The sequence below is a fragment of the Anas platyrhynchos genome, chromosome 8 (assembly GCF_047663525.1).
Source record: "Anas platyrhynchos isolate ZD024472 breed Pekin duck chromosome 8, IASCAAS_PekinDuck_T2T, whole genome shotgun sequence".
Taxonomy (NCBI): Eukaryota; Metazoa; Chordata; class Aves; order Anseriformes; family Anatidae; genus Anas; species Anas platyrhynchos.
The window spans coordinates 37,270,456-37,290,864 of NC_092594.1; the positions used below are offsets into that span (position 1 = coordinate 37,270,456).

The window sequence follows — 20,409 nt, forward strand, 5'->3', positions numbered from 1 at the left end:
AGCCCGGCCCGGCTGTGCCTTTAAGGGGCGTGGATCGGGGCTGTGCCGAGCCGAGCCGTGCCGAGCCCTGCCCGCTCCCCTTGAGGCCGGCCCGGAACTGCCAGCGGCTGCCGGCCATGGTGCGCATCGAGACGGTGAAGACCAAGGCGTACGGGGACCAAAAGCCCGGCACCAGCGGGCTCCGCAAGCGGGTCTCGGTCTTCCAGAGCAATGCCCACTACGCCGAGAATTTCATCCAGAGCGTGCTGGCCACCCTGCCGCCGGCAGAGCGCCAGGAGGCCACGCTGGTGGTGGGGGGAGACGGCCGCTACTACATGCGGGACGCCATCCGCCTCATCGTCCGCATCGCCGCCGCCAACGGGGTACGTGCGGCTCGGGGCCGGGCTCAGGGAGGACGAGGAAGGAGGAGGAGGATGAGGAAGGCTTCCTCTGACAGAAAAGTGGAGCTGAGGATGCCGGGGGGCAGCCTCAGGCGCTGGGGGGAAGCTGCCGTGCTGCCCTGCTCAACTCGGATGTCTCCGTGTCTGTGATTAGGGGGGTAAAAGTGTGGCTAAGTCACTCGGGGGCACAAATTTGAGCTTGCTGCTTCGTTATGGAATAAGGAAGTGGGTGAGTGTCTCTGGAAGCTGTGCAAAATTGGGCCTCCTGTGCCCCGGGGTGGGTGCCCAGCGCTCAGCCCGCGCCCCCTGACAGCACCCGCACACACGGGCGATGTGGCCTTCCCCGCCAGAAAAGCGGCTGGCACTGCTTTATTTATCATGTCTGAGGTGAATTGCGGCTGAAATGTGTGCTGACAGCACCTCAGGTCCCAGTGACTGAGCAGGTCGGGGGACGTGGTGGCCCACCAGGGCCTGAGGGGCTCCCCTCCTGCACCTTGCCTCAGCCCCACAGTGGGTAAGGGGCCGAGGGCTGTGGCTGAGCTGGAGACCCCTCAGGAGGGGCTCGAGTCCTGTCCTTGTGGCCGTGCAGTGTCCAGGGGTCCGCTCACCAGCGGGTATTTGCCCTGCGGTGGTTTGTCTGACTTGCTTCCAAGTGTTAGGGCAGAACCGTCTGTAAAGAAAGAGAAAAACGTTCTGGAAAGGCAAGAGGAAACAGGAGGAGAAAGCAGGTGGGTGAATGCGTGGGGTAAGAGCCAAGGCATGGCTATACGAAGTGGGAAGTTTTACTCTAAAAGCTTTTCATTCTGAATTGTTAATTTATAAGAAAACAGCCGTGGCCTGAGACAAAATGTTAGACTTCTTCAAGCAAAAATTAAGTGATACGACAGCACTGCCAGTCATCTACTTCATCTGCTTGCAGGTTCTTTGTGCCCTTGTTGCGGCAGAACAGAGACAGTGGTGTGGGTTTTCTGGGGTGCTGGAGGGAGCCATGAAATAAACTCCCCCCTCCCCAACCACCCTCCAAAATTTGAGGAGGACTGGCAGGTCAGAAGTGCTGCAAAATCACAGATTTAAATATCCTATTTAAAAAAAGAGGGGGAAAAAGACCTCAAAGGGTCATTAAAGAAATGGGGAAACTGTCCCCCAAATTCTTTAATAACTGAAGAGCAGATGTAAATCTGAATAAGGAGCCAGAAGGAGGCACGGTGAGGTGCTCTGCAGACCGCTGGGCCATTGAAAGCTTGATACAATTCTGTGACAATCCTGTGATACTGTGACAATTGCTGGCTAAGTTTGAATTGCACAGGCTTAAAGTTCGGCAATGCAATACTCCAGTGTGGCAAAACCTTCAGGTCCCAAGAAATGAGGTAACTAAAGACAGAAAGTTCCTTTATTCAGTGCAAAACACTTGTTTTTAATGAATTTCTAGCACTTGCTTTTGTGTTTTGGAGTGCTTAGGGGATGCTTGCTTCGTGTTTTTTCTCTGTAATCGCAAGTGCTAGTTCTCTGGTAAGCTCTTACTCAACTGCACTGTGGTAGCTATGAAAATCCTCTTTCTTCATAATGGATGTGAAGTAACTGGGGGTCACCCACCCTTCAAAGGGAAGGGCGAGATACTTTGGTTAATGTGTAAGAAAGCGTGCTGCAAGCACGTGGCAGCGGGTTCCTGGAAACTGGTTTGGGCTGAGTGCTGGGGCCTGTGGGGGTCTCCTGATTCTGGGAGCCAGGTCTCAGAGGAAGGCTCAGTAATCTCGTGGTGAGAAATAGTGAGTAATATAGAGGAAAACTGGACACCTGAAATAATCACTTCTGGAGGGAAGTGATTATTGCAGTGCATGCGAGGGGATCCACTGTATAGATCCACTAAGAATGTGCTAAAACTGAAAAACAAGTAGCAGAGTAAAGATATAATAAAGAAATAATAAAGTTTGGGCTACGGGCCTCTCTAACACAGCCTTTCTGCTTGTTTTGATCACCAAGGTATGTCATACCAGGATGCATTCACCCGTCTAACAGCAGCCAGCCCGCCTCCTGTGCCAAAGCAGTGCTGGAGAGCCGTATTTCTGGTCCTAGGGAGTAAGAGGTGAAGGGGTCACTGCTTTAAAATCCTCGGCCTTTAAGATCTGGCTGAGTGGTCCTCTCAAAGCCGCAGGAGAAACAGGAGTACGGTTCATGATGGTTAGTTTTACAGAGTAAAAGGTGAGGACGCTAAAGTGAGTTTTAGTTTTTTTCTTCACCTGGAATGGATAATATATACCTAAATGCTGGTATTTGAATAGCAATACCTCAATTTGTAGTTCTGTGATTAACAAGTGTTATTTACAAGTTTGCCTGTATAAAAGTAACCAAAAATAGTCGTTGGTTTCACCATTCTCAGCTGGCAGCCAGCAGAGCCTACCTGCTTTGTTTTGGTCTGTTGTGCCAAGTATCCTTTATTTTTTTCCCACACATAGTTTGCAAGTCTGACTCCTTAATTAATGAATAAAGTTTAAAAGCTCCAGCCATCTGGGGTAGAACTGGGGCTGTGCAATACCTTTAAGTCAAAAGCAGGCACAAATTGCAGAACTGAGGTTAAACACCTGATACCAGGCTGAGTCACGAACGTTGTCACCTGCTATTCAACAAGTGTACCGTGCCCCTGGTTCCTTCTCAAGTAAAGAGATTTCAAAGCGCTGCAAGGTATCTGCATTAAAGCAAATTGCTTGAAGGTGTTTTGAATGCCAGGCGCTGCTTTGCATGGTAAATACTAGCCTGGTTTTGTTTTACTGCTGCAGGACAAAACGGTACTTCAGTTAGAAACACTGCTCTCTGCCCCAGAAAGTTTGGTTTCCTGGCTTGGCTGCTATTAAGCTTTTCCCCCACCCTATTATCCCAGGGAAACCAAGTGTTTAAATTCTGTTGCATTGCTCAGCAGCTCGTTATTTGCCAGGGCCCTCTTGTAGCTTACTTGGGTAGCTCTGCTCCATTTTAATTTTGTGCTGTTCCTGATTCTGCACAAGACTGTGAGGTCAGCCTCAGTCCTGTTGCTTTACAGCCCTTCATCCACTTAGCAGCCAGCAGCGTTACCCTAAAGAACAGGCTGTCAGTCCTCAGGTTCAGATCTTCCCATTTACTAAAAGCTCCTGGTACTATAACATCAAATTAAAGTGAGTGAGAAGAATTTTATTCCATAAAAGCAAACCCTATGAACCAGTCCTACATGCAGTGATGTTAGATCCTACAGGCCGATAAGAAGTCTCAATTTCTGGTCTTTGTTACGTTGCTGTTTTTCTCAGAAGCAGAAGAGGAAAGTGAGGTGTGATATCTGAAGTAAGGAGATAGATCCCGAGCGTGCAGTCAGCGTTACCTGCAGGTATGTCCTGGCTCCAGGTTATGGTGGGGTTTAGAAGACAACCATACATGCAGCAGCTCCCTACAGCTCAAAGACTGCTTTTGTACTACTTTAGTTTCTTTTTGCCTCTCAAATTCATCATTTTATATCAGTTCACAGTTGAAGGTTATTAAGGCAGTGGTGAGGTTGCCCAGGTTTGGTGGCTTTTGGGAATTTTATCCTCTACAGTAACGAAACCCCTTCTGGAGGGAAGAACTGGGGTGCTTTGTAGTTAATCTTTGCAAATCCAGCAGACAGAGTGTTGAAATCCACACTAATAGGGGTTTAACCGTAATCTCCTGGAGCAGTGACTCTAAGCAGACTCCTCAGCTCTGGCCGTGCTGGCAGGCAGCCGTGCAGGGCCTGGCGCCTTCTTTTTGTCACACCAAGCTCTGGGTTAGGTGAGCCGAGCCTGGCAGATGCTGCCTGCGTGCCTCACAGCCGGGCTGAGCTGGTGCAAGACCAGCTCCAGGAAAGGATTGTGATGGCTCCTTCTCCTTGCCCTCCCATCTCGAAGCTAATCTGTAGTCATTAATGCTTCAAATGATGAACTCAAAAAAATAATAATAAAAAATAAAACTGGAAATATTCTCCCCAGGAGCGTGGTGCCTGGTGTGGGTACACCCCTGGGGAGGATGCGGGGTTCCTGGGGGAGATTCCAGCAGGCAGCAAAAGAGAGATCCCGAGGTTGGGCGCATGTGGCCAGCCAGAAAGCACAGGGACACTCAGCTTAGCCCAGAGGTAGGAAGAACACTTGCAGTCTGCAGCGATGCTGCAGTGAAGAAGGTAAATTGCTCTCTGGCTGGCTGGGGACCAGGCAAGAATTAAAATTGCAGCAGGAGAGGCTTAGGCTAGACGTTAGAAAGCATTTTTGGAAGCTTAATGCTAATGGAAAGAGCGCCTTGCCTGGGGATGCTCAGTAAATCTCTGCCTGGGAAAACCTCTAGCAAGAACGGTTTGGGCAGAGCTGGTTCTACCCTGTGCAGGGGCTGGGTGAGCTTTTTACAGCACTCCCAGCCCTTCCCTCCCCATGTGCTTTACCTGCTTCTTGCCTGCAGGTGAAGCTTTGCCAGCACGTTGTAAGTGTGTGAGAAAAGGTTGGTGTGCATCTCCCTTTCTGCCATTCCATCCGTGCTGTTCCAGGCGAAGCCCCCACATCAGGATCTAGGGGCAGAGGCGATCTCCTGGCGGGTTAGGGCCAGGATCCCCAGCTCAGTGCTGGTTCTGCTGGAGCTGAACCAGCCGAGATCCCTCTCCCGTGCCAGGGAGGGCAGCAAACGCCAGGGCAGCCCGCGGTCACGGGCGTGCGCTGCGGAGCTGACCTTTGGACAGAAACCTTCACAGCCATGCCTGCTGCTGTCTGCTCCTCTCCTGGCAAAGGGGGGACGAGCCCCTGCCAGCCCCGGAGCCCTTTGTGGGGTCTGCAGCAGCCCTGCAGATGGTAGCGTCGCCCCTAGCCCTGCAGAGCTGGTTTCCCAGCCTGTCAGGGATCTGCTTTCTGCCCCCGGAGCCTCTCCGGGGTGCACAGTCAGCACAGAGCAGCACGTCTCAGTTCTGGAGTTACCAGCACATACGTGGGTGCCTGTGTGTGCGCTCAGCCTGCCGAGATGGTGCCAGACACTCTGCCTCTCTCCCTTTCAGCCTCAAAAACTGCATTTTAATTAATTCTTAGGGAAACAAAGAATCTTACAAGCAGAGCTTCTGCAATTGCGTAACCGACGGGCTCGCAGTTGGTTTATTTTACTCTGCCTCCATTTATCTTGGCAGTGCCAAGCGTCACGCCGGCAGCAGGCTGTAATCAGGCAGAAGGTGTGTGGTTTTGGCAGCCGTGGGGTTATCGGGGCTGCCGGCCCCTCCAGCGGGATTGCACAAGCAGCAGGACACAGGTTTGCTGTGGGCAGGAGCAGGGAAATGTGATTTGTGCTTTAAAGGAAGGCTGGGAAACAAAATACCTGACTTGGATTCTGTGTAGTGTTCTCCCCCAGTTATTTTGAATGTCCCAGTGCAGGATGGGGTGGGATGAGGAGAGGTGGCAGAGCCACAGCAGGGAGAGGGGATGGGGCAGGGGCCAGCAATATCGAGCTGAGGGAGGGGCTGCGTGCTCTGCAGGGTTTTACTGAAGTTTAAGGGCTCCCCAAATAGCCTTGTTTGACTTGGGTTAATGATAAAAGGACAGCAGTTCATGGCTTTGGCTCTGCTCTTGCTTGTCTGAAGTGCAGGACTGTGAACGGGGAGCTGCGTGAGCAAACAGGGAGGGTAGGGAGGGGAAAGGTGAGGAGTGAGGCACCTCAGCAGCGTGGCCATGAGGGAAAGTTGAGGAAATTGGGGTTGTTTCCTGTAGAAAACAGAGGATGCTCAGGCTCTGTATGCTGAAATTTTTTTTTTTTGCAGTGCAAGAAGCTGTCAGGTTGTGTTCAATTTGCTCTCTGACAGCTCGGGAGGGCTTGAGCCACAGTGAGGAGGATGTAGGCCAGCTCGCAGGGACACGCTCCTGGCTGCAAGGTGATTTATGCGTGGGCACCGCTCACCTGGAGAGGAGGACTTAAAGAACGGGGTATGGGAGCTGTCTGAAGGGTGCCCTGGGTGTATTTGATCCTGCACCAGATTTGGGGAGGAAGCTGTGAGCCTCCCACCCTAGCAGTGCCTCCTAGACCATGAATGGCCAGAACGTGCACACCTAATTACATGGCCCAGCTCCCAACCAGGTCAAGAGAAGAAGAAGAAGGGACAGAGCTTGCTCAGGCCTCTCCCTGCCAGGGCGGCTGCTCAGTGGGAGGCTCGTTCTGGGAGCTGGATTTTGTTCTCTGTGCCACTAGAGGGAAACCTGTGCCTTTGCGTGGAAATTTAGGGCGTCGCAGCTGCAGGAGATGGAATAGCAGATGCTGGATTAGCGTGGAGGTATGAAATAAGCACTGGTTGTTTCTGGCTGCCTACCCCAGGCCTTCTCGCTGGTGGTATAAAATAAAGATGGCCATAACAGCGTCTCTTTGCCCATTGGAGAAATCTGATGATTTTTGGAGCAATGACAGAGGCAGCATTTTAGGAAACGGTCTTGTGGAAGCCTTCGTAAGTTGTCACAATCCAGCTGTGTACACAACTCCTTTCTCCCTCCCCCTTTTTGATAATGGGATGAATGAGTCATTATGAAGTGCACGGTCTCTAATTTTCCACTAATATCCATAAAACGCTGCCAGCAGCTCGGACAGGGGACTCTGAGCGTTATTAAAGGGGTTTTGAGGATACTGTGGTTCCATCCCAGTGTCTGAAGTTACCTTCCCCAAGCTCAGGGAGATGATGCCTCATAAAAGCTCGTTGGCATTTGGATCTCTTCTGTGTGTGAGTCGTTCCGAACCCGATAACTTTATCATGCCGTGCTCTAAAGGATTCAATAGTTGTGGTTTTTTTTCTTTTTTTTTAATAAATTTCGGCACCTATGCTGTCAGCTTGTGGAGTATTCGGTTGAAACCATGCCTTCAGCAGCTTCAAGCCGTGCTGGGTTTTCCTGAGTTCAGCAAAGGCTGAGCCACTCTTCTCTGTGGACCACGTCCCCGTGCCCAGGAGGGAGCCCTGGGGCAGTCAGGTTGTCGCAGCGGGGCTCGTGTAAGCGACCTGTGGGTAACAGATCTGCTGCCTTCCATTTTAAGAGTGACCTTTAGCTCGCCGGACTCCGCAAAACACCTCCGGCCGCGTGCTGCCCTGCCTGCTGGAGGCTTTTCCTCCGGGGCCTGCCGTGCCTGCAGAGATTTGCTGGGCTGGCAAAAACGCTGGGGCAGCGCATCAGGGTGTCCGAGCGGGGCGCTGAGCTGCCCATGCGCTGACGGAGACCCGGGCAGACGGACGGGTGACAGCACAGAGCGGCGAGGAGCCGTGCCTGCAGGGAGCAGGAGGTGGTGAGGGAGGCAAAATTCGCCTTTTCCTGCCCGTGGTGGAGCTGCGTGTTCGCCGTGACATTGATCCTCCTCAGCAAGTGCAAGGAAACAGCTTCAGTTACAGAACCCACGTTCAGCTCGATGTTCGAGGAGCTATTTTTGGGTGCTCAAGAACTTCACTCAGCTTCTGCCCAGTAGGTGTGCCATTGCTGGTGTCAAGATTGATCTATTTTTTTAAATTACATATTTTTTCCTTTGTGTTTCATCGTCATTTACTTCTTAAATGCATTTATATGAAAAAAGGCCATGGAAGACGCTCCTCTGCCTCTGCTGACCATGCCCACGGCTCCTTACAACGATCAGAAGCCAGGAACGAGTGGACTACGGAAGAAGACCTTTTATTTTGAATCCAAGACGAACTATATGCAGAACTTTATCCAGAGTATATTTTTTTCCATAGACTTAAGAGATCGACAAGGAGCTTCTATGGTGGTTGGAGGCGATGGGAGGTACCTGAATAAGTCTGCGGTGGAACTGATAGTCCAAATGGCTGCAGCCAACGGGGTTGGTAATGGTTAAATGGCTGAATTCCTAGGGTTGCGTAGCTGATAAATGCAGAAAACCGTAATAAATTAGTCACTGGGAGTCACTAATTGCTAACGGTTAGCTTTTTAACAGAAAATCCAACTGGAAATGCTGAAATTACTGTTTGTTCACTTTTAAGTGGTACAGTTGGGTAGAAGCATGGGGAAACACACGGAGCAAAGAACAGAAAAGGTCCACGTTTTCTGTGCCTTCCTAGTTCGTGGTTTGACGTGCCTCAAGCTGTTGGCACTTGTGGACTTGGTAGTGTCTCCATCAGGTCGTAAAACCCTGATAACGCTAGGAGGAGAGGTGGGTGGCAGAGCCACGGCTCTCCCTGCGGTGGCAGCTGGGCAAAAGCTCCTTCAGCCTTGCTCGGAGAAGGCAAAACGCAGGCTCTGCTGCTTCCCCACAGCTACAAGCTGTGGCTGGGCAGTAAGCACTCGGGGAGCCTCCGAAAACTGAAATGAGATGAGAACAGAAACAAGGGGGAGCCCTTGCAGAGATCTCTGGCTGTGCTGGAAGCAGGGCAGGAGACCGGGCTGTTTGTGGCACGGGGTGGTTCAGGTGCTGCAAGCCTCTGGGGTTGTGTCTTTGCTTCTCCTTGCTTTTTAAGAAGGGAAGACACTGCCGTCTGTCCTGGATCTCCTAACGCAGAGCAAAACTTGATGCTAAGAGTTGTGGCATAGGAATTTTTAGGCAGAAAAGCTTGTTCGATCACAACCGGGTAATTTGTAATGAGCAGGCAGATAAGAGGAGAGAGTTTTCTTTTTGTTTTTTTTAATCAGCAAGTTTTCCAGGCTGGAAAAATGAATCCTTTGGCATTGCAAATTAATGTGTTCCACTTAAGTCAGCGTACGGGCTGAGCAGGAGAGCTGGGGAATGTGCACAAAGTAGGAGCCAGGCCTGCTGCTCGGGCTTTCTGACACCAGGACAGATTTCCTGATGGTAAAGATGAGATTAAGCTGATCCTCACCAGATGAGGCTTCTCTCCTGCGTTTCTTTCCGGCGGCGTGGCCCGTGTCTGGCTAACATCTAGTTCCACTGCTGGGTTTGATGTTTTTCACTGCTTGTTTTTATGTAGTCTGGCTGAATCCTGTGACTTTGTTAATCAACGTTGTGCTAACCTCGCTCTGCAGAGCAGAAGGGATGAGTCCAAGGATGTGTTAAAATGTAAGAAGGCACGAGGAGGGCATGCCTGGCGTGTTTTGGATGCGCAGAAGCGTCTCTGTCGGCATGTGCCAGGGACAGGTGCTGTCACCTCCGCAAACGCGGCATCAGCAGGATCTCCGAATGGCACCAGGCACGCTCGCTGTGCTGCTGCGGGGGGATTCACCTCGCCTGCTTCAAATTCTGGTGGTTTGATCAAAGGAAGGGACCTGGGTTGTTTGCTCTGTGCTCGGGGGCTGTGACCGGTGCAGGGCATTGCTCTTGTGCTGCGTGCATCGTCCAGGAGGGCAGTGGAGCTGTGCACACCAGCTTCCTCGGCTAGAAAACGTGGGTTTGGTGGGAAAGCACTGAAAGCATCAGCTTGTGTTGCTGGAGGGGACCCACAGGAGTCCTTCGCTGTCTGCGTGTGTCTTAGCGGGGCTTTTGGTGACTCCAGGTGGAAGCTCTGGATTGCATCACGGGGCCGTAACCCAACATCGCTGCAAGAGGCAGGTCGGGTGAATGGGGCTGCCCAGAGCATCCTGGGGAAGGTGTTTCTGTTTTCTTTCTTAGCTTTGGCTCGTAAGAAACTCCAGAAAACTGAAAAAGACGCTGAGTGTTAGCAGCTCAGCACGCCGCTAGGCTGAGCAGCCTCTCCTGTGGTTACCCCAAAGGAGATAGCACCAGGCTGGAGGGAAATGACAGCCGAAAACCTCTGACAGCCGAGGAGGGCCCCGAATCAGAGAGCAGCCTGGATGGATACGAGTCTCCTCGCTGCATTTGCTTTGGGTTTATGAGCTGCCTTTCCAGGTCTCTGCCCGTGGTGCTGCGGGGCAGGAACCACATCCCATTATCCCGTGCTGGTGCTGCTGGCTTAGCACCACGCAGGAACCTTCACTCCAGGCAGGCTGGCTTTTGTTTTCGGGTTTCTCTTGCCTTTGAATGAAATTCCTCTTCTTTCCTCAGTCGTACACAGGGTCTAATCTCCTTGGCTGCTGGGGAGTAGTCTGGTATGTTCTTAAACCTCTGTCACCTCATCTGGGGGCTATGGTAAGGGGCATGCTCTTCCAGGAGAATATTTATCTTCTGTTTTACTACACGAACTGGATCCTGATTACCTTGTAGTGCTTAGCACATCGGTCTGGATTTAATCTCGGTGATATTACTGAATTTATGGAGGGAGGTGTGTTACCCGCTGCGAGGAAGAGAATTTGCATCTGGTCCCACGGGAGCAGCGATGAAGATCTATTTTGCTTTTGCTTTGGCTTCTCTCAACCCCATTGTGTCTTTTGAAAGCAAAGTTCAAGACCATAGCCAAGGGGTGTTGTTTTTTTGTGTGTTGTTTTGTTTAGATGGCTCTGGAAAGCTCAGCTCTTCAGTGCAGGCTGCCATTTCCCGTTGAGCTGTGATGTTCGTGAGGGGAAAAAAAGACACAGCAGAATGGGGTGGGCTGCTGACCTTCAAACTATGCAGCAGAGAGCTTCATGGCCTCCCAGGAACACACTGCGTGCTTCAGCACCCCAGCCATCAAGGTGCCTCCTTAGGAGGCTTTGCTTTGCCTGTCACCAACGTTTGGGGGTCTGGTGCTCTTGCTGTGTTCAGAATTTGGGACTCACAGTTGTTCGTTTTGCCCTTTTATTTTCAGATCGGCCGCTTGGTCATAGGGCAGAACGGCATTCTGTCCACTCCAGCCGTGTCCTGCATCATCAGGAAAATCAAGGCCATTGGTGGCATCATTCTGACAGCCAGCCATAACCCTGGTGGGCCCAACGGAGATTTTGGTATTAAATTCAATACTGCCAATGGAGGTAAGGTTTCCTTCTCTTTTATTTGCTTGCTTTCTACTTCCCAGTTCTTTATTGGTACCAAGGAACCTGATTAAGCTGTCAGACATCACAGAGGTTCAGTGGCCCGAGCACTGGGGTTCCCCCAAACACCAAATCGCAGATTGGTTGAGGTCAAAAGGGACCTCTGGAGGTGATCTGGTCCAAAGCCCTGCTCAAGTAGGGCCACCAGGAGCAGGTTGCCTGGGACCATGCCCGGAGTGATTGATCTGCTCCCCTTGCTCCCCAGTATTCCTCTGCTAGTGAGGTATTCCCAGCCCCAGGTCTTCTGCTGTACCTCTGAAGGGCAGTTCTCCTCCAATCTGCCTCTAACTTCTTCCCTCTTGTACCTTTTATCTTGTAGGTCCTGCTCCTGAAGGTGTCACAGACAAAATTTTCCAAATCAGCAAGAAAATCGAAGAGTATGCGATCTGCCCAGACCTCCAGGTGGACCTGGGCACCATTGGGAAGCAGCAGTTTGATCTGGAGAACAAATTTAAGCCATTTACAGGTAAATGACTGTTCTTCCTCGTGGAAAGTTGCAGGTGAAGTTGATGTGGACCTGCCAAGAAAGGACACGTGGTATTTTGGAAGGACACGCGGCCATTCTGACCTCTCCTTCTCAGCTGCTGGATAATCCAAGCAAAATTGTCTGTCCTGGTTGCTGTGGATTTTTATTTTTATTTTTTTGCTTGCATCTCACCTTGTCTAGATACTTTAATTCTACTAATTGTCTGTAAGGCTCCCATTAACACGTATGTGGGAAACAAAGACAAATCTGCAGTTAAAGTTCATTTTCCAGATTAAATGTTATAGTGTTAGTGTTTAATCTTTCTGACTGGCTTTTTCCAGAGTTTCATGTATAAAAGAACTGTCTGAGAGCTGGAAAGCCGTGACATTTCACGCGTGATTTTTGTCAGTTAGCAGTGAAAATAAAAATACATCTAAAAAAATAGATTTCTTTCAAAAAAGTTACTGCAAGTTATTTTCACCACCTCCTGATGATCACTCATTGTAAACAAAATGAAATCAAAAGTGATAAAAATCCAAATTTCTCTCATTTTCCACTTCTGTGTACCAGGATTTTTGTGTAAATAGTTTTGTCTTCACTTTTTTTTTTTTTTTTTTTCATGGCCCATGGGTTGCAAAGGTGCAACCTTTTCAGACTCTGAGGTGCACAGTTCGTGCTCATGTTGGTGGAAGTCTGTTTGTGTATGTTTTTTCCCTCTTAATCCCTCTCTACACATAGCCAGAGTGGAACAGAGGCCTCTCAAAGGATGTCCGGGGGGCTGGGGCTCTGAATGGAGGCTGTGACCGGCGGAGAGCTGGGAACAATGTTTGTCTTCAGGATTCTGTCGCTCTGTTTGGTCTGTAATCCGATTAGCAGTGGCAGCCTGTAATTAAATGGCCCTTAATATAGGACCATTATCATTGTCTTTATGAAATGATTCTAGGGGGTGTTTAAAGGCTTTATGCCCAGCCCTGGCCCTTTGCACGCAGGGACTGTCAGCACAGCGCCACGTGGAGCAAACTTGCTTTTCTACATCGAGTTCAGGCTGTCACAGTTAGTTTCTCTCTTCTTTTTCCAGTGGAAATTGTGGACTCGGTAGAGGCTTACGCGAACATGCTGAGGAACATCTTCGACTTCAACGCGCTGAAGGAGCTGCTTTCGGGGAAGAACCACCTCAAGATTCGCATAGACGCAATGCACGGAGGTACGGGGGGGCTGTGGGTCTGCAGGTGCCTCCTGCTGCCCAGGGAAAGCTCTCTCTCACTTTTTTGTTTCTGGTGTTTGAGAGCAGAAAACGCTATTGTACAGCTGGAGACCTGTCAGTCAGGCATCCCTTCTATTCTCTTACACGGGGCTGTCATGCCAATACCTCGGTGCCTTTATCCCGTGCCTGACTCGCTCCCTTCCCACGTTCTGCCCTGACAGTTGTGGGCCCTTACGTGAAGAAGATCCTGTGTGAGGAGCTCGGAGCCCCGGCCAATTCTGCTGTGAACTGCACCCCGCTGGAGGACTTCGGTGGCCACCACCCCGACCCCAACCTGACCTACGCTGCCGACCTGGTGCAGACCATGAAGACGGGAGAGTACGACTTTGGAGCTGCCTTTGATGGAGATGGGGTAAATGGGCTGCTCTCTGATCATCTTCTTACCCTCTAGTTGGTCGTGGGGCATGACAGGACACCAGCAGAGGAGGATGGAGAGAGGCAAAGACCTTTTTTAGTCCTCTCCCTGCTGTAACTGCAGGCAGATGTGAACCACTCACTGCAGTTCACCACCACGGCAGTAGTTGGCTACTGTGTAAATAATGAAGTCCAAACTGTTTTTAAATAGCTTTAAAGCTTATGAAAAATCAGCAGGAAGGTTGAAATACTGGAGAGGTGTTGCTGTTTAACTGCTTCCAAACGTCATATTTAGTTCAGTGCAGTCAAAAATCTCCGTGTCACGGGGTTTACAGGCTGCGCCTGCGAAGTAGAAGGATTTTGGATTGCAGCCTGCTTGCACAGAGCAGGGACGTGAGCTGTTTTCTCTCTTGTCCTCGCCAGGACCGCAACATGATTCTCGGGAAGCACGGCTTCTTCGTGAACCCCTCTGACTCCGTTGCCGTCATCGCTGCCAATATCTTCAGCATCCCTTACTTCCAGCAGACCGGAGTCCGTGGCTTCGCCCGGAGCATGCCCACCAGCGGGGCTCTCGATAGGTAGCACCTGCCTCTGCGTGGGGTGGCAGAGGGGAGGGACTGTCCCTTTCCTGTGGTCAGACACACTCCTGGGGTGGGGAGCGAGTGCGTGGCCCTCCCAGAGGGCGATGCACTGCTGGGTTGCTGCATTAAATCCTCTTTGGGAATGTGGCAGGGTTGGGTTCTGCTCTTTCCTCTTTCTTCTCTACAAATAAGCCCAAATAAATGCCCTCTCCCCCCCCTTTTTTATGAATTTAAATCTGTTAGTGATACTTTCTTTGTTAAATGCTTTGACATCTACGACTGCAAATTGGTGTAGAAGAGCTGTGTGTTTGTATTTATTCCTTAGTTGTGCTTCCCAGCCATCTCCCACAAGGTAGCACCAGGATAAAATCGAGCACTGCTGCACAAAGAGCAGTTCTGCACTTAAAAAAACAAAAAAAAAGACAGAGGCGTGAGCTGCCTGCAGCGTTACCCCAAAAGAGATGCTGGTAACAACCGAGGCTCCTATTGCAGCATTTCACATGGGTGCACTAAGAGCCCAGCTGTGGTGTGACGTAGCCTTCTTGCCTTCGAAGGGTGGCCCACGCTACAAAGATTGCTTTGTATGAAACTCCAACTGGCTGGAAGTTCTTTGGAAACTTGATGGATGCAAACAAACTGTCTCTGTGTGGAGAGGAAAGTTTTGGTACTGGTAAGTGGGTGTTCCTGAGCTCGGTAACGAAGGCGCTGTTCCTCCTCTTAATTCTTTTTGCTGGGTAACTTGGGATTTATCTTCTGTGGGTAGCTGTTAATGCTTCTGAAATAAAACAAAAAAGCTTTCAAGAATCCCTGGTGGAAGCGTCCACAATGCTAAGAGTTCTGTCAGGCAAAAGCTAGGTCTCTTTCAGTTAGTAAGGAAGGCGTACGTCGATACGCAGGAAGTTTAAGGGCCTCTTTACTAGCCCGGTCATTGAGTCTTTGGGGATTAAGTGCAGTGTTAAATGTATTTTTCAACTCTTGGTGGCCAGGAAAACCTTCTAAATGTTTTCATTTCTGGAAAGAAATATGGTTTGGAGCATGCAGTTTTATTAGGGGAGGTTTCAGGTCACTATTAAATCTCTGAGCTTAATAGGGCCCTCATTTTCCTGTTCTAAAAACAAGGTATGATTTATAAAGTTTAAATTAACACTTGCCTTTGAACAGTTGCAGCAAGTTATTGGGTTACTGAGAAACAAAGCGAACATCTTAAGGAATTTCCTAGGAGTGCGCACGTGACGCACGGCAGTTCCTGGTGCAGGGAGGCTGAAGCGAGCGGGTTTTGCTCACAATCAAAATGTGCAGAATTCCCGGGAGGCTGCGGGGAGCCTGAGTTATCCCACGGCATCCACCACGTGGTGGTGGCATCCCAACGGGGGAAACGGGGCTGGCCCTGCACGAGGGATTTTGGCACATTGTGCCTGCACAAAGGCCGTGCTTTATCTGGTTGGGGTTCTCCTCGAGATCCTGTTTGTCCTTTGTCTGAGGACCACGGGGCAGCCGGGAGGATACGCGAGGTGCAGGGGCATTTTGGTAAATACAGACAGCAAGCAGCACGTGATTCGGGGAGCTGCTGGTAGGAGAGGGTCTCCAGCGAGCAGCTCTCAAATCATTTCCAGTTTCTGTTGCATGTGCAATGAGCTCATAGCTTCTCACCTCCCACAGCAGGTGACTCTGCCTTACAAATAAATGTGGCTGGGAGGCAGGTTTGGGATTTGGGCTGTGCAGCATCACATCTGGGGCTGGGGATCGGAACAGTTTTGTGAGGGACAGAGTGGGAAAGGGCTTGTGCTGGGCTCCCCGCACCACACAGGGCGTTTGTCCATCTGGCAAAGGCCCTTTAAAGAAGGAAAAGGGACGAGGGAGGCTGATAGCAAGTTAATGAGGAGTTGTTTGGAGTCTGACGGAGCGTGAGTGCTGAAGGGGAGCGAGGTGAAGGAGCAGCCACGCAGACCCGGTAAAAATTGAAACAAACTGCGACCCGGCGGGACCGGAGTCCGGCAGCAATTAGAGTAATGCGACATGACAGAATTCCTGCCCGCCTTCTTGGGGATTTGATTCCAGCACGAAGCTGATCCATCACATGGGACTCGTTGTTTATGTAGCATTCCTCTCCGTCACCTCCGTGCGGGACCGGGAGGGTAATTTACCGCCGCGGCCACAATGGTGGGATTTGTGTTGAGCACCGCGCGGCCCCAGCCCTTCTCCCCGGGCGATCGTCCACCCTGGCAATTCTGGGGAGGGTAAAAGGGCGGCTGGGGCATGCTCACCGTGCTCACAGCCGTACCCTGGCTCCTTGGGGTTTGGTAATGCCCGCTTGGAGGTTTTCCAAAGCCCAAAAGGTGAAGCTCAGAAGTTGTGAATCAGCGGGGCACGGCACCGAGCGTGCCAGCCAGGAGCAGGGGGGCCAGGTTGGACATGCTCTGGGCTGCTCTGTGATCCCCTGCTTGATTTAGGGTTTTTGGGGCCGGTCTGAGCTGATTTTCCCCGTGTGAACAACGTCCCCCCTCGTGCTGCTGCCTGCTGGCCCCGGTGCCGGGTGCACCCCAACAGGCGTCTGCGCCCTCCACTGCCGCATGATTTCGGAGTTGTTAGGGTTTGGCTTCCTCAGCAAGGGCTGACATTTTTCTTGGTGCTTGGCCAGCATCTCTGCCGGTCAGGGTGTGCTGATTTGGCAGACGGTACGTGACAGCTGCTCGAGGAGGTTGCTGTTACTCCTTCTTGAGCTTTGCGTTTGCCTCTTTTTGTTGTTTTTTTTGATGACCTTTTTAGCGTGCATTCCCCATTGCTTCCTTGGGAACGGAATTAAGGATCTGTGAACAATGAGCGTGTGTGCGCGTGTTAAAAGGGGCCGAATGTTTTATTTGGGCCATGGCTGACAGCAGACGATATCTTGAACCGCTTTACCAATGCAGCGGGGATCCAGCTCACCAAATGCCTTCCATTTGTGAGGCCGTGCGGCTGCCAGGTCGCTGGAGGAGAGGAGGCGAGGCAGGGCCGTAGCGCGGGCTCTGTCCTGGCAGGAGGTGGGAAACGTGTTTCTGCTGTGGGTCTCTGCAGGCTCCGACCACATCCGCGAGAAGGATGGGCTCTGGGCTGTCCTGGCCTGGCTCTCCATCCTGGCCACCCGCAAGCAGAGCGTGGAGGACATCATGAAGGATCACTGGCAGAAGTACGGCAGGAACTTCTTCACCAGGTGGGGGAAGCACGGCTGACACCAGTATGCAACGTACCCGGGCTGATTAAAGCTGGATGTTCACCTTAACCTTTGGTGATGTCCAGTCTAGGGTTTGTTATTCTGAATGCAACCTGTTCGGTATCAAACTCTGTAAAGGTTTTGCATTTTTGTGTTTGTAGAGTAGCTTTTTTCTCTTAGCGGAGGCTTTTTCTTGCAAGTGTTTCTTGCTGTTAGAGTGATCTGTTCCTTTAGGCTACAAGTTGCTTTGTAGGACCTTCAGTGGTGGCTCTATTATGGAATGGGCATCCAGCTCCTAGGCTGTTATTTACCTGGTTGGGTTTGTCCGGTTCCAAACTACTCCCGTTTAAGCTACAGCAGACACGGGAGAGGAAAAGGGAAGGGGAAGAGCTAAGCTGCACGTGAGCAGAAGAGGAGGCACTGCCTGGAGGGGGAGCGTTAGGCAGAAATCTTTCACTTTGGAAGACCTACATGAAAATTTTGTCTCAAATTGCCAAGTGAAAGAACTTGCCTTTTCATTTTTTTCCTTTTTTTTTTTTTTTTCTTCACACCACAAAGCCAGCATACATCTAAGGCATTTAAACCTGTGGAAAAAATGCCAAAGTCTAGAATAAAAAAAAGCAGCCTTTTAGCACCAGAGCTACGTCTGCGTAGCAAGTGAAGTGCAGCGGTTGGCAGGTTAGCAAGCCCGTGCATGCTCCATCTAGCTGGCTGGGCAAATAAAAACCACACAAATCGCACTGGCAATCAGAGTGCAAAGTCTCAGGTCCTGATTTGCACTTCAGCACATGCTGGAGCTGCTGCTCTCTGCTGCCTCTCTTAGCAGCAGTCGTTAGATCAAAGCTGGCACTGCTGTGTTATCATGTGCTGCCATCAGACCTTCGCTTTGCTGTGGGACACAAGTTAGGATGCTCAGGGAAAGCTGATTGTGAGGAACCTGTCGAGATCCTATCAGTGGAATTAGAATAAATGCTTTGCAGTCAGCATTGTTGGGGTCTGGCTCTCTGTCTTTAATATTGCTAGCACAAGACAGCACAATTGGAGCTTTCATCTCTCCTAATGCTCCATGTGCTAGGTTGTAGTGTGTCCCACAGCTTTGTGTTGGACTCAAACTGCTGCACGGATCCTCCTCTCTTTTCTTCCCATCCTTTTCTCTATTAAGAGTAGAACACATACGTGGGGCTGACCACAGTGCTGTTAAACAAGGGCATCACAAAACATTGCTAATTACAGACCTTCCTAATCTGTTTTCTGGTGACTGGTTGTAGATATGACTATGAAGAGGTGGATGCAGATGCAGCTAATAAAATGATGAAGGATTTGGAGACCATGATGTTCGACCGCTCCTTTGTGGGGAAGCAGTTGTCATCTGGTGACAAAGTCTACACGGTCGAGAAAGCCGACAACTTTGAGTACAACGATCCCGTGGATGGGAGCGTCTCCAGAAACCAGGTGGGCACGGCCTCGCCTGGGCTGAACACGACATCAGTGTTGTCTGTTGCATATGTGTTTCCCTTGAGGCCAAGCAGTGTGTTTGACCCCTGGAAAAGCTTCTCCCTTGTGTCTGGCAGTGGGATCCTGGCCTGTGTGAGGCGCAGAGTGGGTCAGGAGAGAGACTTTTGCTCCTCCAGGAGTGTGCAGCAGAGGTGCCTTCTGCAGCTCCCCCAGGAGGACGGAGCTCAGGGGTGGTGTGGGTCAGGCACGGCCACGCTGGGTGCCGTGGGAAGCACCGCGGGTACCCCAGAGGCGCGTGGCTGAGAGGCTTTTCTCTTCCCTTCTCTCCTACCAGGGCTTGCGGCTCATCTTCTCCGACGGCTCCCGCATTATCTTCAGGCTGAGCGGTACTGGCAGCGCTGGGGCCACCGTGCGGCTCTACATCGACAGCTACGAGAAAGACGCCCAGAAGATATACGAGGACCCCCAGGTGGGTGCTGCACGGCAGTGCTGCCTCCCAGCCTTCCTCGTGCACACAGATCTTGGCCCTAAGCACGGCAGCACTGAGCACTGTGGAGGTGCTGGGCGTTTTGGAAGCAAGGGCTTTGGTATCTTTAATCCCAGTGCAAACAGCTTTTAAAAAAGCTCTGTCTGGAACAAGCATTACTTATTCAGAACCCCTCACAGCTTCTTTTGCAGTTGCACATTAGTTTTTCTGTTTGTTTATGTTACATCTGTGGCTGGTTCCAGGTGTGGAAGGACACTTGCAGACCTGAACTGACCTTTTCGGTGAAATGTTGCATCTCTAGGGATAAGATGAGCTCATTCCTCTACAGAATTCAGGAAATACTTGTTTAAAATAAATAAATGTGGGTGAGAGGATGCTGCAGTCACATTTAAGGTGACACTGGCTCATTCTATACTAAGTTTGGTGCATGTTCTTTACAGCATCATTTAAAAATGCTCTCTAGCAGATACTGGAAGAAAAGAATCCTCATTTTATATTCCACAAAGAGTCTTTGACCTCTTTCTGCATAACTTATGATGCCATTTTTCACAAAGAAGACTTGGGGGGTGGAAAAGTTCTGGGAGGCAGCAACTAAACTGATCAGCTTGAGCCAGGGGCAGGGTGGGCACAATGTGTGTGGGGTGCGTGTGCTGCTCTGCAGTTCTGAGCCATCTCTCCCCTCTCTGCAGGTCATGCTGGCGCCCCTCATTTCTATTGCACTGAAACTTTCACAGCTTCACGAGAGAACCGGCCGCACCGGCCCCACTGTCATAACATAAAGGCTCGGTCCTGGCACCGTGCTGGAGAGCTCGCCGCGTGAGGGAAGGCAGCCTGTCACCCCCGTCTTGTCCAATCTGTCACTATGAAAGGAAAATTAATTTTATCTCTGTATTTAAGTACAGTACTGAACCGCTACGGATAGACAATAAAAACCAGCCCCTGTGAACAATTTGTGCGCACGTTGCTGTGCTGCTTTCTTGCGTCACACCGCGCTGCTGGCAAGCTGTGTATGGTGCTCATTAGCACAGCCTTTTGGTTTAGCATATGCACTTTTTTTTTTTCTTTGCTTAAACAAAAGGCTCTAGAAATAACAAAGAGACTAAATTCTTCAATAATTCAGGGGTTTTGGTTCTATCTTGGAAACCGTCCTGGAAAAGAAGCGCATTTTACCCTTGTTAATATATTGTATTTAAATTTGATGTCTCTAAATAAGCAACAGCTGTGTATTAAGGCTGAGTATTTTTTACTCGTGTGGATTTTTTCCCCCTTTCAAAAGCCAATTATGTAAATTGGTCTCTTTGCCATGCTATCTGTATAAAAAAATGTAACAAACCCTCCCCACAGAAATAAGCAATAACAAACATTGTAGGATATTAAAGTGATGTGGGCTACAA

General features: G+C 50.5%; 1 protein-coding gene across 2 annotated transcripts; it reads left to right on the forward strand.

Moving 5' to 3' along the window:
- The first annotated feature begins 13 nt into the window (after nt 1–13).
- PGM1 (phosphoglucomutase 1) lies at nt 14–20,409 on the forward strand. Of its 2 annotated transcripts, XM_038183362.2 has the most exons (12): nt 7,557–7,813; nt 7,923–8,183; nt 10,996–11,158; nt 11,538–11,684; nt 12,763–12,888; nt 13,110–13,300; nt 13,726–13,880; nt 14,438–14,553; nt 16,938–17,073; nt 18,342–18,525; nt 18,863–18,997; nt 19,705–20,409. In XM_038183362.2, the coding sequence occupies exons 2-12, from the start codon at nt 7,926–7,928 to the stop codon at nt 19,792–19,794; spliced, it is 1,701 nt and encodes a 566-aa protein (XP_038039290.2). In that variant the 5' UTR covers nt 7,557–7,813; nt 7,923–7,925; the 3' UTR covers nt 19,795–20,409. The 2 variants fall into 2 exon arrangements, with proteins under 2 accessions (XP_038039289.1, XP_038039290.2); XM_038183361.2 differs by lacking the exons at nt 7,557–7,813; nt 7,923–8,183 and adding an exon at nt 14–362.